This window comes from Coregonus clupeaformis, chromosome 16, assembly GCF_020615455.1.
Source record: "Coregonus clupeaformis isolate EN_2021a chromosome 16, ASM2061545v1, whole genome shotgun sequence".
Taxonomy (NCBI): Eukaryota; Metazoa; Chordata; class Actinopteri; order Salmoniformes; family Salmonidae; genus Coregonus; species Coregonus clupeaformis.
This window is the reverse complement of record NC_059207.1, coordinates 858,000-876,234: the sequence shown is the minus strand read 5'-3', so window position 1 is coordinate 876,234 and position 18,235 is coordinate 858,000. Positions and strand designations below refer to the sequence as shown.

Below are 18,235 nucleotides of genomic sequence, written 5' to 3'. Positions count from 1 at the left end.
GGATAGGAGAATTAGGTTAAGGTTTGGAATAGGGTTTGTTTTTTAAACGTTTATTTTATTTTAGGGTTAGCTAGAATCCCTTCTAGACATGACCCTAAAATAGAGGGTAAGAGTAGGTAATCTCCATCCCGGGCCTTATTCTCTATCAGTTTAACAGTGTGGCCGTAACACTTGTTAGTTTTTGTTTGGGGACTGAGAGGGAGGTTTATTGCAGGTGCAAAATCAAAGAAGAGACAATTGATTGATGGGGAGAGTTATGTGCACCTGCCACTATTAGTGCACATTTAAAGGCCCAGTGCAGTCAAAAATGTGATTTCCTGTGTTTTATATATATTTCCACACTATGAGGTAGGAATAATACTTTGAAATTGTGAAAATGATGCCATTTTAGTGTAAGCGCTACTTGAAAAGACCGCCTGAAATTTCAGCCTGTTTTGGTGGGATGCAGTAAATTATATAGTTAAAGGAGAAGTTGGCTTTTTTACAACCAAATCTCAATTTATGTAAAGTATTGTGTTAGATTTTTTGGGGGTGATTTCACTAGTTTTTTAAAAACCTACCCTAAGCAGCGATTCACTTCCTCCTCTTCGTTGTGCAGTACGGGGCCTCTGAAAAAACATGAACAAATGATCCAAAAACACCCAAATATGTCCTTTTAGAAACGGAAACGCTCTCAGTATAGTGATGCAGGTGTTTAGATATTGTACACATGAAATTGTCATTTCGAACATTATCCACAACGTTATATTCCATTTTGTGCGACTCAAGCCGCTTCCCCAATCCAGCTGTTCCATTCCCCGTGTCGCCTGCTGCTAAAATGGACGGAGAGGTATTGCTCGAGTCACAACAAAAATGGAATATAATGTTGCGGATAAAGTTCAGAATGTTCCTTTGTTCATGTTTTTCCAGAGCCCCCATACTGCACAACTAGGATGAGGAAGTGAATCGCTGCTTGGGGTACGTTTCTCAAAAACAAGTGAAATCGCAAAAAAGTGTCTGGACCCTTCTATAACATGGCATTTACATCAAAAATTGATTTGGTTGTAAAAAAGCAAAATTCTCATTTAATAGACCAATAAGAAAGAGTTCAACCGCTCTGCCAATAATAGCTCATTTTCTGTTTTCCTCTCCCCTCTCAGACCACTCGCAGACAGTCCCAGCAAAATTCTTGCTTGAGAAATTGCCTTTTGCTAAGACGCTATTTTTGTTTCTTTTTGACCATTTTAATTGAAACTAATCAGAGTAAGGTACTTAACTGTTACCAAGAAATGATTTGACATTGTGATAAAAACAGCTGCATTGGACCTTTCAGTGTGTATTCCTGATGTGTTTCAGAGTCAAGCTCCTTGGTCAGAAGAGCTTCATCAGACTTCTGTGAGCACAGGATAGTACTACAGATCTGCCCTACCCAGAACTGATCTTGTTCATCAGAGCCCAAAAGGCTCAGAGCAGGCTGTGAGAACCAAATACCACTGATCTCTCCCCCACTGCTTCAGTCGGTCTGCACACAGCCAGGCCAGCACACATCACCAAGTCATTACAAAACCAAAGGAGGGAAAGTATGAGAAAAGAACATTCCATTTAGATGCAAATGGTTCTCATTTCCTCTCCACACTCTGATGATGTATCTCTGTTGCTCTTCCGGAGAGCGAAGGAGAAGCGAGGATTAAACCGGTGACAGATGAGTAGTGACAGGTGGGCCCGCAGCTAGTTTTCGGGGGATGAGGTCGCGTGCGTCGCCGCTGCACACATTCATTTACCCACAAGGCTGTGTGGCGCCCCACTGAGAGCCTGACAGCAAGTCAATTACTATGGGCACCATGACAACAACCAGCCAGCCCCAAAATAACCCAAAAAGCTGACATTTGGCTCATATAGCAGGATCAAACTGTTAATGGGCGATGACAAAGCAGAATGTTTAAATTGGGGTTTGACAGTTAATAGGTCATAACAACACACTGTGGTACTTGTGGGTAGTCTGGCAGCACTGTATTCATTTATAAAGTAGTGGAACTCTAGTCTAGACAATTATACACACTGACAGCTCCTCATTGAGCCTCCTCAGAAGAGGCAACAAGTAATGGTCATTTCACTTTCTATGCGTGGGTGACAGTCAATATAAGTGATTTCTTAGTACCAATGGCACTCAATGATGTTACCTAAATTTATAACCACCACATAATGGACCACAGACATGCTAGGATATAGTTGTATGGTCCAAAAAAATATCATTTCAATGGAATGCTTGAAAAACAGTCCTTCCTAGAGCCAGTTTACAAATGTTCATAAAAATGTTTATTTTACACAAATGCCTAAGTTGTATAGTGAAATTGACACATTTGTTACAATGCGATGTCAGGTCAGTAAAAAGTAGAGGTCTACAGTATGACTGCAACCTGGCTAACCTTTAGCCTAGTCGTGACCAGGCCAAATGACAGAGGTCAATACGCAGGTTAGCATTTTTTGGGATGACTCATGTATGGAGGGAGCTTTACAGAGTGGTCACTAGCTGGCACAGCCACAATGTCATAAAATCTGATTTTACCCTAATCTTAACCATACTGCTAACACTAACCTTTAATTAAGAACAAACAGCTATTTCTTGTTTTCATGAATTTTTACAATACAGCCAATTTTGACGCTGGCTAATCTAGCGGAAATCGCTCAGTTCTGCCTCCAGGGCAAGATTTATCCCAATAAACGTCAACCTGCGGTCAATACAGGGAAGGCTGAGCATGTGATAAGGGAATGACATATGCACACGCTTAGCTACATAAATACATACAGTGTAAAGACAAGAGGCACAGTCACAGGAGTTGGGGTTCATACAAAGTCCATCCATTATGGGTACAAAAAACTCCCAGTGCTAGAAGTATAAAATACGTTTGTTTTCATGACGAGTGAGAAAACAAAGAGAAGTTGCATTTCCAAGTGGCTTTTATGAGCCACATGCTGATCGTTATAAAATGCTTTGTGTATAACCTGACACGGCATCATGCGTTTGTTTGTGAAGGTGTGAAAATGTGTCAAAAGCCTGCATGTTTCACCACCCATCAACAGTAAACCCAGGCCATACCAGTCTTACACCTTCTGGTTTGTCTGCCAGGGGGCGCTGACGGACAGTTTAGTTTTTTATGAATGACATGTAGAGCTGTACTACCGTGGAGGACCTCTACAAGCCAGAAGTCAATTCTACCGGGGGATTAAGAAGATTTTACGTAGAAAGGAGGCTGATCCAGATCACCTCTGAAACAACTCATCCTGGATGGATCTAAATCTGCCATCCACATGCACCAGGGGAGAATATAGGATTCTTATGTCATTATATGAGGGATTAAATTCATCAAACATTTCTATGTTCATCCTTTTTAATAAGGAACCAATTCAAAAGCTATCAGGTCCCCAGATTCACAGTTCAACAAGATATCTCACTTGATGACATTGTAGTAGAAGACAAACTAGACGGGTGAGTTACAAGGGAGGCTCCTCTTCACCACCTCATACCATACTCACCATCTCAAGAGGATTGATTAGCTTAACTAACCGCTTAGAGCTTCAATGGTAATAGCTGCAGAATAGAGTTCTGCGTACAGTGTACAAGGTACACAGGGAAGATTTATGCTGTGGTCCAAATCAGTGTCATACCTTAGTTGTATCATCTGTGTATCTTCTCTCCTGGAGTTCTCCATCATGCAAAGTAAGCGTGATAGACGTTAAAGCCCGAACTCTGAGATGAGAGATATATGCGGGACATGAATGTGTTGCTTTATAAAAAGGTAATTGTTAAATTTCAGCAAATACAGGGTCCTTAATGGACTCGATATCAAAATATGACTAAGCTGGGAAGTGGGAACATCCCATGAAAAAAATTAAAAGTGGAACGGAGACAGCAGCACATCTCCAAAATCAATTACAGAAGCTGTAAATATTGAGGAGTTACATCAGCAATCAGGATCCTATGGGATTCCTAAAATGGGCAACTTTGGTTTTTAAATGTTTGAAGAGCTCTGCTTTACAAACCAGCCATGAGTGTATTGGTATGTTGAAAATGTTACATCTGTTCATTTGGGATATGGATGGACCCATCTGAGCTTCCCCCGTGTTGACAGTAGTACTTCGAACAGAACATGGGCCTGTATAGTACAGTATAACCTTCTGTTACAGAGAGAGAGCTGGCTTGTGGATGAGATTAACTGCAGTATAACATACTGTTGTATTGCTACATTGCACCTGGAAAAGTGCTGCTGTATGCATAAGCCGTACTACTTACTTTGAGGTCTAAAAATACATATTTTTTTAACAGATCCCTTGGAGATTTAAGGCCGTATAAATTGGCATTGAATTTGAATTTAACATCACCAATAACAGCTAAAACAAGGGTTTTGTTTAAATTAGAATTACAAAACAAATGCTACTGATATTCATGTCTGACTAATGTACATCCACAGATTGGGATATAAGGAAATGGGAGGGAGATTAACCCAGTAGGCATAGATTTACACACCATTATATCACAATGTGTTTATACATATTCAATATACAAATGTAGAGAACATGTGCATGTAATGCAAAAATGTGATTGAAGTAGCTATAGTTTCATGATTTAAGTCAAAATGGTTGAGTTTCAACAGGAAATAGGAAACCAAGCCTTGGGCATAAAGGTGGACAGTTATGATCCAGAGAAAGCAGACCAAATAATCGATCCCAGATGCCTCAGTATTACAGGTGTCTGTCCAAGTGAGGGCATCAAGAGACATTCTCACTCTGTTGGTAGAGACTGAGGGAGGAGTGGGACAGCTTCCGCTGCAGAACAGCAGACAGGCCTGAGGCGATTGTGATAAAAGCCTAAAAAGAGACAGTTAAATAGTGGCAGTTCACCGTCCGTAGTGGTTTAGCTGAGGGGGAATGAAGGAATGGCCATGGCAACAGTAGTGTCATCTGACTTCTCGTGATATGTCAAAATGGCCAACCACCACCTCCTTCGGTCTCTACTTTCTGTCTTGAGTCATGGAATTAAAACAATTCCTTGTCTTGAGCTCTGCATCAGTCTTTCAGAGGTGGAACAACTGATTGTGTTCATAGACATTGACACATTATATGCAGTTGTGTGCAGACATTGTTCCTCAATAGTTGCATCTCCACAGAGTCCAGTTCAATCTTCTGTGTGTGCATACAAGACGTGTCAAATTCATCACCGGTGTATATATATTTTTACAATAAAAAAAATATTAACTCATATAAACCAGGTAAACCATAGATAAAAAGGACAATATATTCCAACGTGTGTGTAACATATATATATTCATATATAATATATAAAAATCCCAAAATAAAACAAAACTGCAAACCCAAAATAAAACCATTTTGAAAACAAAGGGGTGGTGGTGTTAAAACCAGTTGTCCAGTTCTACACAGAGGTCTCTGACTGTAGCCGCAGGACGAACTTGTGCGACTTGGGGTCGATGAACTCCTCTGAAAGCTGGATGTAGGGGATCCTTTTGGCCGTCACCACCAGGCTGAAGTCTATGCACTTGACGAGGAAGATGGCACCCTCCTTGAGGCCGCTGGTGACCGAGGCCTCACTGACCAGAGTCCACTGCCGGGCCAGCCAGCGCTCGCGGCCGTACTGTAGGGTGGGCCCGGGGGTCAGGTAACTCTCCAGGAAGGCCTATGAGGAGAGGAGTTAGCACTTTCCAAATAACATCATTATTTGTTACTACTATACAAGTAAGGTGACACTCAATGGAGTTGGTCAAAACCAGTGGAGGCTGATGTCACCTTAAATTGGTGGACGGGCTCATTGTAATGGCTGGAATGGAATCAATGGAACACACAACTATTCCATTCCAGCCATTACAATCCGCTCGTCCTCCGATGTCTCCTCCCACCAGCCTCCACTGATCAGAACACTTGGTCACCTTGGGCGTCATGTTGTTGGTGATGCAGAAGGCCAGGTGCTGCTGGATGCTCTCCATGCTGTGGCAGTGCTGCTGCCTGGTGGTGCGGAGGTACTTCTGCAGGGAGCGGGCCATGGAGGGGAAGATGGCCTGGGCGGCCTCGCGGGGGTCCATCACGTCGCCGGGGGCTTTCTTCTGCTCCTCCTCCTGCATGCGCTTGATGTGTGTGAAGGCCTCCTCTACCGCCACCACCAGTCTGGGAGGGCACATGAAATGTGGTTGTTCAGCACAAATGATGATGGAGTGTATACTCCTACTACAGGGGCTTTGGTAACATCTAAAACGTTTTGACATGGCATAGGAGTAACTAATCAAAAAATATATATAAATAAAAACATTATTTTCCTACTAGCACTGAATTAGCTGATAACTACTTTATTTAGGGAAGACGTTCTTACTACAACTGTGAAATGTGGTTGTCTCACCCAGCTATCTAAAGATGAATGCACTATTTATAAGATGCTCTGGATAAGAGCGTCTGCTTAGTGACTCAAATGTAAACGTAATATAATATCAAAACCAAAGAGATGAGACATACTTTATGATCTGTTTGCTTGGCATGTCCAAACGGCTCCTTTACCACAGATGTACAAGAACAATCCCCATATGTCCTTCCATTCCTTTATCAAACAGCCGAAAACCCCCAGACCTGTCTCTCACCGGGCCTTGCGTTTGCGGACGCGTCTCTCGTGCTCCGCCTCCTCGTAGTACAGCTCGTTGTGACTGGTGTCTCGGCGGCGGGCGGCAGCGGCGATCATAGCCCGAGACTGGGAGTGGGCCAATCCGGTCGCTGCGTTGTTCCCAGGGCCTAGGGAGGCAGACAACAGAGGGATGTTAAGTTAATATAGGTGTTCATTATTTTCCCTGATGCAGAATATTGCAAAGTCAGAGTGTCATGATATCACCACGCTAAAAAACATGCCCTATACTTAGCGTAAAACAGACATATATAGACACTTGAAAAAACAATGTGACAACTGAACACACACTTATTTGTGTCTTTGAATAGTAGTAAAACCCAAATTATAAAGGACGGAACACTGTAATCATCAAAAAATCTGCATAGTTAGAAATGCATGTTCCAAGTTCAAACTTCCTCGCCCACTGTTTCACATTCAGTTATTCCGGGTTCTCTGCCTCTCTGTGTCTTTGGGCGGTGCTGAGTGTCTGTCTTAATAAACATCCCGGGCCAACTTCAAAAGGTGAGCGTCAGGCGCATGTCATTATGAGAGCTTTAATATGCAAGAGAGCGGCAGCTCATGTTAATAGAGGCTAAGAGACGGCTGGAGCTGCTGCAGTATTAATGTAGGGGAGGCTGGGGGTTCGGGACGGGATCATTATATTATACATCCACGCCCTATTTCTCCAGTCTGAGAAACGGCAGCCATGTTTGCACTGCCAGTCAGGTCATGAACCTGTAAACGTACCAACCCAAAAGAGAGATGTTTTTTCTTTTGAAGTAGTAATGATGGGGGTTAATATCATGAAGAAGAATTAACTGGTGATCAAAAGAACACAGTTTGCTTGATGTAAAGGCGAGAGCCCTGTGGGCGAATACATGTGTATTTCCGTATAAAATATAGTACTGAAAAGCTAAACATTGGGAATTAAGGGAGACTGTCTATGAGTATCATGATTCATTTCAGCAAAGCCATGTCTCCTGCTGCCTCATCTGTAGTGTGTGTTCTAACAGCCTCTACCATGCTTAGTGGTTAGGTGATGTGTCTTAGTCATGGATAATGGAGGGAGGATAGTCTCTCTCCCAGACTTCCCCATGTCACTGTCCCTGCTGCAGTTACTGTGATGACAGAGAGGGGGACTCCCCAGAGACCAGCTCCTCTATGAGGAGAATGAGAGGAGAGCGACAGAGTGGGCAGTATAGCTATTGATTTAACACTGCTGGCTGTCTCATCTCTGAGCACTACTGGAGGGTGGAGAGAGAGGAGGAGGAGGAGGAGGAGGAGGGAGACAGAGAAAGAATAGAGGAAGGAAGAGAGCAAGAGGCAGAGAGCGAGAGAGGCAGAGAGCGAGAGAGAGAGCGAGAGAGAGGCAGAGAGCGAGAGAGAGGCAGAGAGAGAGAGAGAGAGAGGCAGAGAGAGAGAGAGGCAGAGAGCGAGAGAGGCAGAGAGCGAGGGGGGGAGAAAGAGGGAGGTGGAGAGGCGGTACACTTATGGGGAGCACAGAGAAGATACAAATAATGAGATTGCTTGTGAGTACTCATGAAGTAGTCATGATGCCTCTTCACTTCAAAACAAAACATGTTCAAACAAATGCATTTATTTAATTTCCCTCTCTCCAGATATCCTGTGAGATTTCGCTCTTGCCCAGAGCTGATTTGACAAATTCAACTAATTATTATTCCATATCAGAAACAGTCAAAGCAAATGTTGAGCAAAAAGTGAAAATGTAGAACACACTAGTAAATACAAGCAGGCGATAAATAGTCACTAGGTCAACGTCGACAGTGACATCACATGCTTTGGGCGTGGCCTACACAAGTGCGTTAAATCATTTCACAGCTGTGTCTCTAAACCAATGAGGCATGCCGATTACAGTGGAGTGTAAGGGGATTGGTTGGGACTGCAGCTCCAGTGGAAGAAAGGCGGGTTAGTCGGTGAGTCCAGACAGTGGTCAGAGATGCAGGGTTTTAGTGAGAGGACTACTATACTTACTGTCCAAAAGGTACGCTTTCAGTTTAGCTTTAAAGACCTCTGGGTGTTAGAGAGCAACCAAGGAGAGGAGAGAGTCGAACATCAAGCCCAAAGGACAGATAAGAGAGATGAAACAGATATAGAAGAAATGTATAGATAATCCCAAGGGAGTCTCCATGCACTCACCAGTGGCGGCGGTTGCTGGGAACTCACCATCCACATTATAGACCTTGAGGCCGGCCAGGTGCTTGGCGGCACGGGACTTAGAGGCAGTGAGCAGGGCCGGGTTGTGGACAGAGAAGTCCCTGTAGTAGTTCTCTATGATGGCCAACGCTGCCCGCTGAATACTGCACACACACACACACACACAGACACACACACAGAGGAAGAATAAGGAGAATTTATTGAGATTTACTTGGAACCTCTGGACATAGAGGAGAAAAAAATAAGCTAATAAAATCCACGACTATAAAAACAAAAATCAATACCATAAAATGAATAATGCATGTCTCTGTGCGAAATAAACCCTGAAAACAAACAAAACAATCGATAAAAAACAGGAAAATCAGGCGCTGCAGGGTCTGACACTGAGGGGAGAAGATGGGGGTGATTAGAGAGAGGGGGGGAGAGGGAGGAGAGTGAGAGAGATAGAAAGAGGAAGATTGAGAGGGGAGTGTGAGGAGAGGAGTCACTAACGCCAGGAGTGTGACTTTGAGCCATCATGTTATCATCAACAGCCCCCCCCCCGGACACATATCCCTGCTGCCTAGGCTCTGTCAAATAAACACAGAACAGAATCTCACAGCGCTGCTGGCAGAGAGAGGCTGAGGTAGAGACAGTCTATTTCCTATTGCTGCTGCAGCATGGACGTCATGTCCCGGCACAACATGCCATGTCTTGCCTCTCAAAGACAGCAATATTTCACCAGTTGAGACTTTTCATATGTGTTCTGTTCTTGTGCTTTAGCAATCCATTATGTAGCAACTGAGTATGGCCTGAACACATCTCTAAGCCATTGGCTATGCAGACATGTAGTCAAGTGATCAATGGATCAATGTACCAGTGCTGATTAGCCAACTACATAATACCAATTAATTAAGCATGTGTATCCATTTTGTTTACGTGCCTTTACACAGGTCCAGGTTGACCGTTGGGGTTTTGATCTAGAAATGCCAGGACTGATTTTCTGCTGTAGCTTATTGTAGCCTACTGATCCAATCCGGCCCTGTTAGTATGCTGCTGAGACACAGTCAGACCCCAGTTCCTCTGTGTTGTTATTGTGTTGTAACTGTGTTCGGCCTACTGACAGAGCAGCAGCAGATGCAAGCAGCTTTTCACAGGCCTACAGCAGCACAGGGTCATTTCTCACAGCTCAACAGACTAGTCTACAGTTCCCTTGCTCCAGAAAAAATGGCCCATATTTTAGGGAGGGAGAGAGGGAGTCTCCCTCCTCCTCCTCCTCCCGTTGACACTGAATCCTGTCTCTCTTTCAATTCTATTCAATTCAAAGGGCTCTCTCTCCCTTTACATCTTTTTCCTTTCCCCTCCTTTTCACTCCCTCTCCCCTCCCATCTCAGGGGCTTGTGTCATTTGTTAAGATGAGCGGCGCTAATTTAACTGTTGCAGACAGCAGCACAATTAGACCAAACCAAATCATGAGAAAACAAAAAGATAATTACTTGACACATTGGAAAGAATTTACACAAAAACAGAGCAAACTAGAATGCTATTTGGCCCTAAACAGAGAGTACACAGTAGCAGAATACCTGACCAGATTACACAGACCCACAAAGAATTAGAAAACAAATCAAATTTTGATAAAACTCCCATTTCTGTTGGGTGAAATACCACAGTGCCATCACAACAGCAAGATGTATGACCTGTTGCCACAAGAAAAGGGCAACCAGTGAAGAACAAACACCATTGTAAATACAACCTATATTTACGTTGATTTATTTTCCATTTTGTACTTTAACTATTTGCACATCATTACAACACTGTATATAGACATATGACTTTGAAATGTCTTTATTCTTTTGGAACTTTTGAGTGTAATGTTTACTGTTAATTTTTTATCATTTTTTCACTTTTGTTTATTATCTATTCCACTTGCTTTGGCAATGTAAACATATGTTTCCCATGCCAATAAAGCCCCTTAAATTGAAAATGGAATTGAGTCAGGGAGGGAGGGATGGAGCACCACGTGCTGGCCTGGAGCATGTGCATTCTATTTCCCCCTGGAGCAGCCAGGCAGCACACTGAGGCTATTGTCACCCTGGGGCCTGTAGACAGAAAGACACCTCTCAGACACAGTCTCCTCTCTTCTTACCTCTCCTTCTCTTTATTCCCCTATTGATACTACACCATGAGAAGGGTTTACTGCTGTGTACCGTTCCACATGTAAGAGAGAGAGAGAGAGAGAGAGAGAGAGTAGGAGAGAGAGAGCGAGAGTAGGAGAGAGAGAGAGAGAGTAGGAGAGAGAGCGAGAGAGAGAGAGAGAGTAGGAGAGAGAGCGAGAGAGAGAGTGTAGGAGAGAGTGAGTAAGTGAGTGAGGGGTGAGTGAGTGAGTGAGAGAGAGAGAGAGAGAAACAGTCATCACATGGGATGTCCTAACAACAGTGACATGGAGAGGGGAGGTGAGAGGTACAGTGGCTTGTGAAAGTACTCACTCCCTTGGCAATTTTCCTATTTTGTTGCCTTACAACCTGGAATTAAAATTGATTTCTTGGGGGTTTGTATCATTTGATTTATACAACATGCCTACCCCTTTGAAGATGCAAAATAGTTTTTATTGTGAAAAAAACAACAAGAAATAAGACAAAAAAACTGAAAACTTGAGTGTGCATACAGTGGGGAGAAGAAGTATTTGATACACTGCCGATTTTCCTACTTACAAAGCATGTAGAGGTCTGTAATTTTTATCATAGGTACACTTCAACTGTGAGAGACGGAATCTAAAACAAAAATCCAGAAGAAGGATGAGTACAACCCCAAGAACACCATCACAACCGTGAAGCATGGAGGTGGAAACATTATTCTTTGGGGATGCTTTTCTGCAAAGGGGACAGGACGACTGCACCGTATTGAGGGGAGGATGAATGGGGCCATGTATCGCGAGATCTTGGCCAACAACCTCCTTCCCTCAGTAAGAGCATTGAAGATGGGTCGTGGCTGGGTCTTCCAGCATGACAACGACCTGAAACACACAGCCAGGGCAACTAAGGAGTGGCTCCGTAAGAAGCATCTCAAAGTGGCCTAGCCAGTCTCCAGACCTGAACCCAATAGAAAATCTTTGGAGGGAGCTGAAAGTCCATATTGCCCAGCGACAGCCCCGAAACCTGAAGGATCTGGAGAAGGTCTGTACGGAGGAGTGGGCCAAAATCCCTGCTGCAGTGTGTGCAAACCTGGTCAAGACCTACAGGAAACGTATGATCTCTGTAATTGCAAACAAAGGTTTCTGTCCCAAATATTAAGTTCTGCTTTTCTGATGTATCAAATACTTATGTCATGCAATAAAATGCAAATTAATTACTTAAGAATCATACAATGTGATTTTCTGGATTTTTGTTTTAGATTCCGTCTGTCACAGTTGAATTGTACCTATGATAAAAATTACAGACCTCTACATGCTTTGTAAGTAGGCAAACCTGCAAAATCGGCAGTGTATCAAATACTTGTTCTCCCCACTGTAACTATTCACCCCCCCAAAGTCAATACTTTGTAGAGACACCTTTTGCAGCAATTACAGCTGCAAGTCTCTTGGGGTATGTCTCTATAAGCTTGGCAGATCTAGCCACTGGGATTTTTGCCCATTCTTCAAGGCAAAACTGCTCCAGCTCCTTCAAGTTGGATGGGTTCCGCTGGTGTACAGCAATCTTTAAGTCATACCACAGATTCTCAATTGGATTGAGGTCTGGGCTTTGACTAGGCCATTCCAAGACATTTAAATGTTTCCCCTTAAACAACTCAAATGTTGCTTTAGCAGTATGCTTTAGGGTCATTGTCCTGCTGGAAGGTCCCAGTCTCAAATCTCTGGAAGACTGAAACAGGTTTCCCTCAAGAATTTCCCTGTATTTAGCGCCATCCATTATTCTTTCAATTCTGACCAGTTTCCCAGTCCCTGCCGATGGTGTTCTCGGGGTGATGAGAGGTATTGAGTTTGCGCCAGAGATAGCGTTTTCCTTGATGGCCATCTGACCAGACCAGACTACCTTCTTCCATATGTTTGGGGAGTCTCCCACATGGCTTTTGGCGAACACCAAACGTGTTTGCTTATTTTTTTCTTTAAGCAATGGCTTTTTTCTGGCCACTCTTCCATAAAGCCCAGCTCTGTGGAGTGTACGGCTTAAAGTGGTCCTATGGACAGATACTCCAATCTTCGTTGTGGAGCTTTGCAGCTCCTTCAGGGTTATCTTTGGTCTCTTTTGTTGCCCCTCTGATTAATGCCCTCCTTGCCTGGTCCATGAGTTTTGGTGGGCAGCCCTCTCTTGGCAGGTTTGTTGTGGTGCCATATTCTTTAAAATTTTTTAATAATGGATTTAAAAAGGTGTTCAAAGTTTCTGATATTTTTATATAACCCAACCCTGATCTGTACTTCTTCACAACTTTGTCCCTGACCTGTTTGGAGAGCTCCTTGGTCTTCATGGTGCCGCTTGCTTGGTGGTGCCCCTTGCTTAGTGGGGTTGCAGACTGGGGCCTTTCAGAACAGGTGTATATATACTGAGATCATGTGACAGATCATGTGACACTTAGATTGCACACAGGCGGACTTTATTTAACTAATTATGTGACTTCTGAAGGTAACTGGTTGCACCAGATCTTATTTAGGGGCTTCATATTAAATGGGGTGAATACATATGCACGCACCACTTTTACATTATTAATTATTTTAGAATTTTTTGAAACAAGTAATTTTTTTTCATTTCACTTCACCAATTTGGACAATTTTGTGTATGTCCATTATATGAAATCCAAATAAAAATAAATTTAAAAATAAAGGTTGTAATGCAACAAAATAGGAAAAACGCCAAGGGGGATGAATACTTTTGCAAGGCACTGTATGCAACTTTACATACCCAGTGCTGACGCAGGGGAAATGTCAGGCTAAGTGATAGGACATTATGGATACAGTGCTATGAAAAAGTATTTGCCCACTTTCTAATTTTCTCTACTTTTGCATATTTGTGATACTGAACGTTATCAGATCTTCAACCAACACCTAATATTAGATAAAGGGAACATAAGTGCAATAATTATTTCATAAACAAAGTTATGCAACACCCAATTCCCCTGTGTGAAAAAGTAATTGCCCCCTTACACTCAAATGCTTCCTGGAGTTGTTGATCAGTCTCTCACGTCGCTGTGGAGGAATTTTGGCCCACTCTTCCATGCAGAACTGCTTTAACTCAGTGACGTGTGGGTTTTCAAGCATGAACTGCTCGTTTCAAGTCCTGCCACAACATCTCAATTGGGATTAGGTCTGGACTTTGACTAGGCCATTCCAAAACTTCCAATTTGTTGCTTTTTAGCAATTGTCATGTAGACTTGATTGTGTGTTTTGGATCATTGTCTTGCTGCATGACCCAGCTGCGCTTCAGCTTCAGCTCACAGACGGATGGTCTGACATTCTCCTGTAGAATTCTCTGATACAGAGCAGAATTCATGGTTCCTTCTATTAAGGCAAGTCGTCCAGGTCCTGAGGCAGCAAAGCATCCCCAAACCATCACACCACCACCACCATGCTTGACCTTTGGTATGATGTTCTTACTGTGGAATGCAGAGTTTGGTTTTCGCCAGGCATTACTGGAACCAAGTTATGCTTTTGAATCATCTGTCCATAGAACGTTCTTCCAAGAGTCTTGATGATCATCCAGGTGCTTTTTGGCAAAGTTGAGTCAACTTTTTGGAAGAGATGGGTCCCATTATGCCTGGCGAAAACCAAACACTGCATTCCACAGTAAGCACTGTATATCCTCTCCCTCATCCCAATGCAGTGCAGTATACAGTGGGGAGAACAAGTATTTGATACACTGCCGATTTTGCAAGTTTCCACTTAAAAAGATAGAGAGCCTGTAATTTTATCATAGGTACACGTCAACTGTAAGAGATGAGGAAAAAATTCTAGAAAACAAAATGTAATTATTTGAATTTATTTAATTGTAGTGAATAAGTATTTGGTCACCTACAAACAAGCAAGAATTCTGGCTCTCACAGACCTGTTAGCTTCTTCTTTAAGAAGCTCCTCTGTCCTCCACTCGTTACCTGTAATAATGCACCTGCTTGAACTCGTTACCAGTATAAAAGACACCTGTCCACAACCATCAAACAGACTCCAAACTCCACTATGGCAAAGACCAGAGAGCTGTGAAAGGACACCAGGGAACAAAATTGTAGACCTGCACAAGGCTGGGAGGCTGAAGGACAATAGGCAAGCAGCTTGGTGTGAAGGAAACAACTGTTGGAGCAATTATTAGAAAATGGAAGACAGTACAAGACCACGGTAATCACCCTCGATCTGGGGCTCCATGCAAGATCTCACCTCGTGGGGCAAAATGATCATGAGGAAGGTGAGGGATAAGCCCAGAACCACACGGCAGGACCTGGTCAATGACTTGAAGAGAGCTGGGACCAAAGTATCAAAGCTAACCATCAGTAACACACTACGCCGTCAGGGATCAAAATCCTGCAGCACACGCAAGGTCCCCCTGCTTAAGCCAGCGCATGTCCAGGCCCGTCTGAAGTTTGCTAAGTGCATTTGGATGATCCAGAGGAGGAATGGGAGAATGTCATGTGGTCAGATGAGACAAAAATAGAGCTTTTTGGCTAAAACTCCACTCGTCGTGTTTGGAGGAAGAAGAAGGCTGAGTTACAACCCCAAGAACACCATCCCAACTGTGAAGCATGGAGGTGGAAACATCATGCTTTGGGGCTGCTTTTCTGCAAAAGGGACAGGACAACTGACCGTGTAGAGGAGAGGATGGATGGGGCCATGTATCGCGAGATTTTGGCCAAACCTCCTTCCATCAGCAAGGGCATTGAAGATGAAACGTGGCTGGGTTTTCCAGCATGAGAACATCCGAAAACACACAGCCGGGCAACAAAGGAGTGGCTCCGTAAGAAGCATTTCAAGGTCCTGGAGTGGCCTAGCTAGTCTCCAGATCTGAACCCAATAGAAATCTTTGGAGGGAGCTGAAAGTCCGTGTTGCCCAGCGACAGCCCCAAAACATGCACGGATCTGGAGAAGGTCTGTATGGAGGAGTGGGCCAAAATCCCTGCTGCAGTGTGTGCAAAACCTGGTCAAGACCTACAGGAAACGTTTGATCTGTGTCATTGCAATCGTCTATAACAAAGTATTGAGTCTGCTTTTTGATGACCAAATACTTATGTCAGCAATAAAATGCAAATTAATTCATTAAAAATCATACAATGTGATTTTCTGGATTTTTGTTTCTCGATTTCGTCTCTCACAGTTGACGTGTACCTATGATAAAAATTACAGGCCTCTACATCTTTTGTAAGTGGGAGAAACCTGCAAAATCGGAGGCTGATCAAATACTTGTTCTCCACACTGTATATACACAGTGCCTTCATGAAGTATTCACAACCCTTGACATTTTCCACATTTTGTTGTGTTACAGACTGAATTTAAAATAGATGTAAATGTAAATGTTGTGCCACTGATCTATACACAACACCCCCACAATGTCAAAGTGGAATATTGTATTTAGAATTAGAATTATAAAAAATGAAAACTGAAATGTCTTGAGTCAATAAGTATTCAACCCCTTTGTTATGGCAAGCCTAAATATGTTCAGGAGTAAAAATGTGCTTAACAAGTCACATAAGTTGCATGGACTCACTCTGTGTGCAATAATAGTGGTTAACATGATTTTTGAATGATTACCCCATATCTGTACCACACATACAATTATCTTTAAGGTCCCACAAGTCGAGTAGTGAATTTCAAGCGCAGACTCAACCACAAAGACCAGGGAGGTTTTCCAATGCCTCGCAAAGAAGATGGGTAAAAATAAAGCATGGTGAAGTTATTAATTACACTTTGGATGGCGTACCAATACACACAGTCACTACAAAGATACAGGCGTCCTTTCTAAATCAGTTGCCGTAGAGGAAGGAAACCGCTCAGGGATTTCACCATGAGGCCAATGGTGACTTTAAAAATGTTACCGAGTTTAATGGCTGTGATAGGAGAAAACTGAGGATGGATCAACAACATTTTAGTTACTCAACAACACTAATCTAAATGACAGAGTGAAAAGAAGGAAGCCTGTACAGAATAAAAAATATTCCAAAACATGGATCATGTTTGAAATAAGGCACTAAAGTAATACTGCAAAAAATTTGGCAAAGATATGAACTTTTGCTCCTGAATACAAAGTGTTATGTTTGGGGCAAAATCCAACAGAAAACATCACTCACTGAGTACCACCCTTCACATTTTTAAGCATGGTGATAGCTGCATCATGTTATGGATATGCTCGTCATCGGCAAAGGACTAGGGAGTTTTTTTCAGGATAAAAAGAAACCTGGTTCAGTCTGCTTTCCAACAGACACTGGGAGACAAATTCAGCTTTCAGTAGGACAATAACCTAAAACTCAAGGCAAATTTACACAGGCGTTGCTTACCAAGACACATATTTTGTGTAGATTGTTGGGGAAAAACAAGAAATTAAATTCATTTTTATCCCAATTTGTAAAAAAAAAAATATGGAAAAGTCAAGGCGTGTGAACACTTTCTGAAGGCACTGTATATATATTATAAACCAGCTTTACACTGCAGGGGGTATTGTATAGGTTAGCAGCAGCTATCTGTCCACTATAGAGGGATTTAAGCCTGGGATTCATCCCATAGTGGTGGTGGATATCCCATAGTGACAGATACAGAGAAAATGGCCGAGGCAGGATGAAGAGTGTTAGTGGATGTGTACATGTGGAGGAGGCAGGTGGGTTCACTAACCCACAACTACAATGTCAAATACATGGCTGTATAAACAATGGCTTATATATTGCTGGTATGGTACACAGACAGAGACACTGTCGTGGAATACTGACAGACAGATCTTCAAAACAAAGGCAAACTGTAAAACAACTTTGTTTTAAATACACTTAAAGGTATAATACTCCTGGGATGGCACACAGGCAAACCCAAACCAGTCTTTGTATGCCACATTCATTGATACATACTGTATGAAGACGTTTTGTCAGACACACACAATTGCGCATTATCCCAAAACAAGGACAAACTACTAAACCAACTTCCTAAAGTTTTAACTATAATACATACACCCATTGTGACTAAGGCAGCACTTTGTGCAGAGTCAGGGTCTCCGGTGCTCGCTACTTTGATCAATTATTAAACTACAGTAGAGGGAGGAGACAAATAAAGCCCAAACTGCCCTAGATATGAGCCTGTCTGTGCCTAAGTTCCCGGTGGCTCTTCTCTTCCATAAGTAGCTACTTGTTATGGTAGGCTACACACTGGAGATAGGGGACAGAATGAATAAGGAGAATAGCAGGATTCTTGCCGAGGTGAATCTCTGGTAGTTTTGGTGTTAGGAGCTTGAGCACTTTCCTCATGTCAGATCCAGACACAAGAACAGGCCTCCT

The 18,235-nt window shown here is 42.8% G+C and overlaps 1 protein-coding gene across 4 annotated transcripts in view; it reads right to left on the bottom strand.

Annotated features, from left to right (window-relative positions):
* Positions 1-2,272: 2,272 nt before the first annotated feature.
* The window catches only part of LOC121559264 (vang-like protein 1), a 48,876-nt gene continuing 32,913 nt past the window's right edge, over positions 2,273-18,235 (bottom strand). For 3 of the 4 annotated variants that reach the window (XM_041872557.2, XM_045225524.1, XM_041872560.2), the window contains 4 exons: positions 8,795-8,955; positions 6,618-6,765; positions 5,919-6,153; positions 2,273-5,668 (listed from right to left, as the gene is read on the bottom strand). In XM_041872557.2, coding sequence (XP_041728491.2) covers positions 5,408-5,668; positions 5,919-6,153; positions 6,618-6,765; positions 8,795-8,955 — 805 coding nt within the window. In that variant the 3' untranslated portion in view covers positions 2,273-5,407. The remainder of the gene's footprint in view (positions 5,669-5,918; positions 6,154-6,617; positions 6,766-8,794; positions 8,956-18,235) is intronic. The other variant, XM_041872558.2, reaches the window with a different exon arrangement.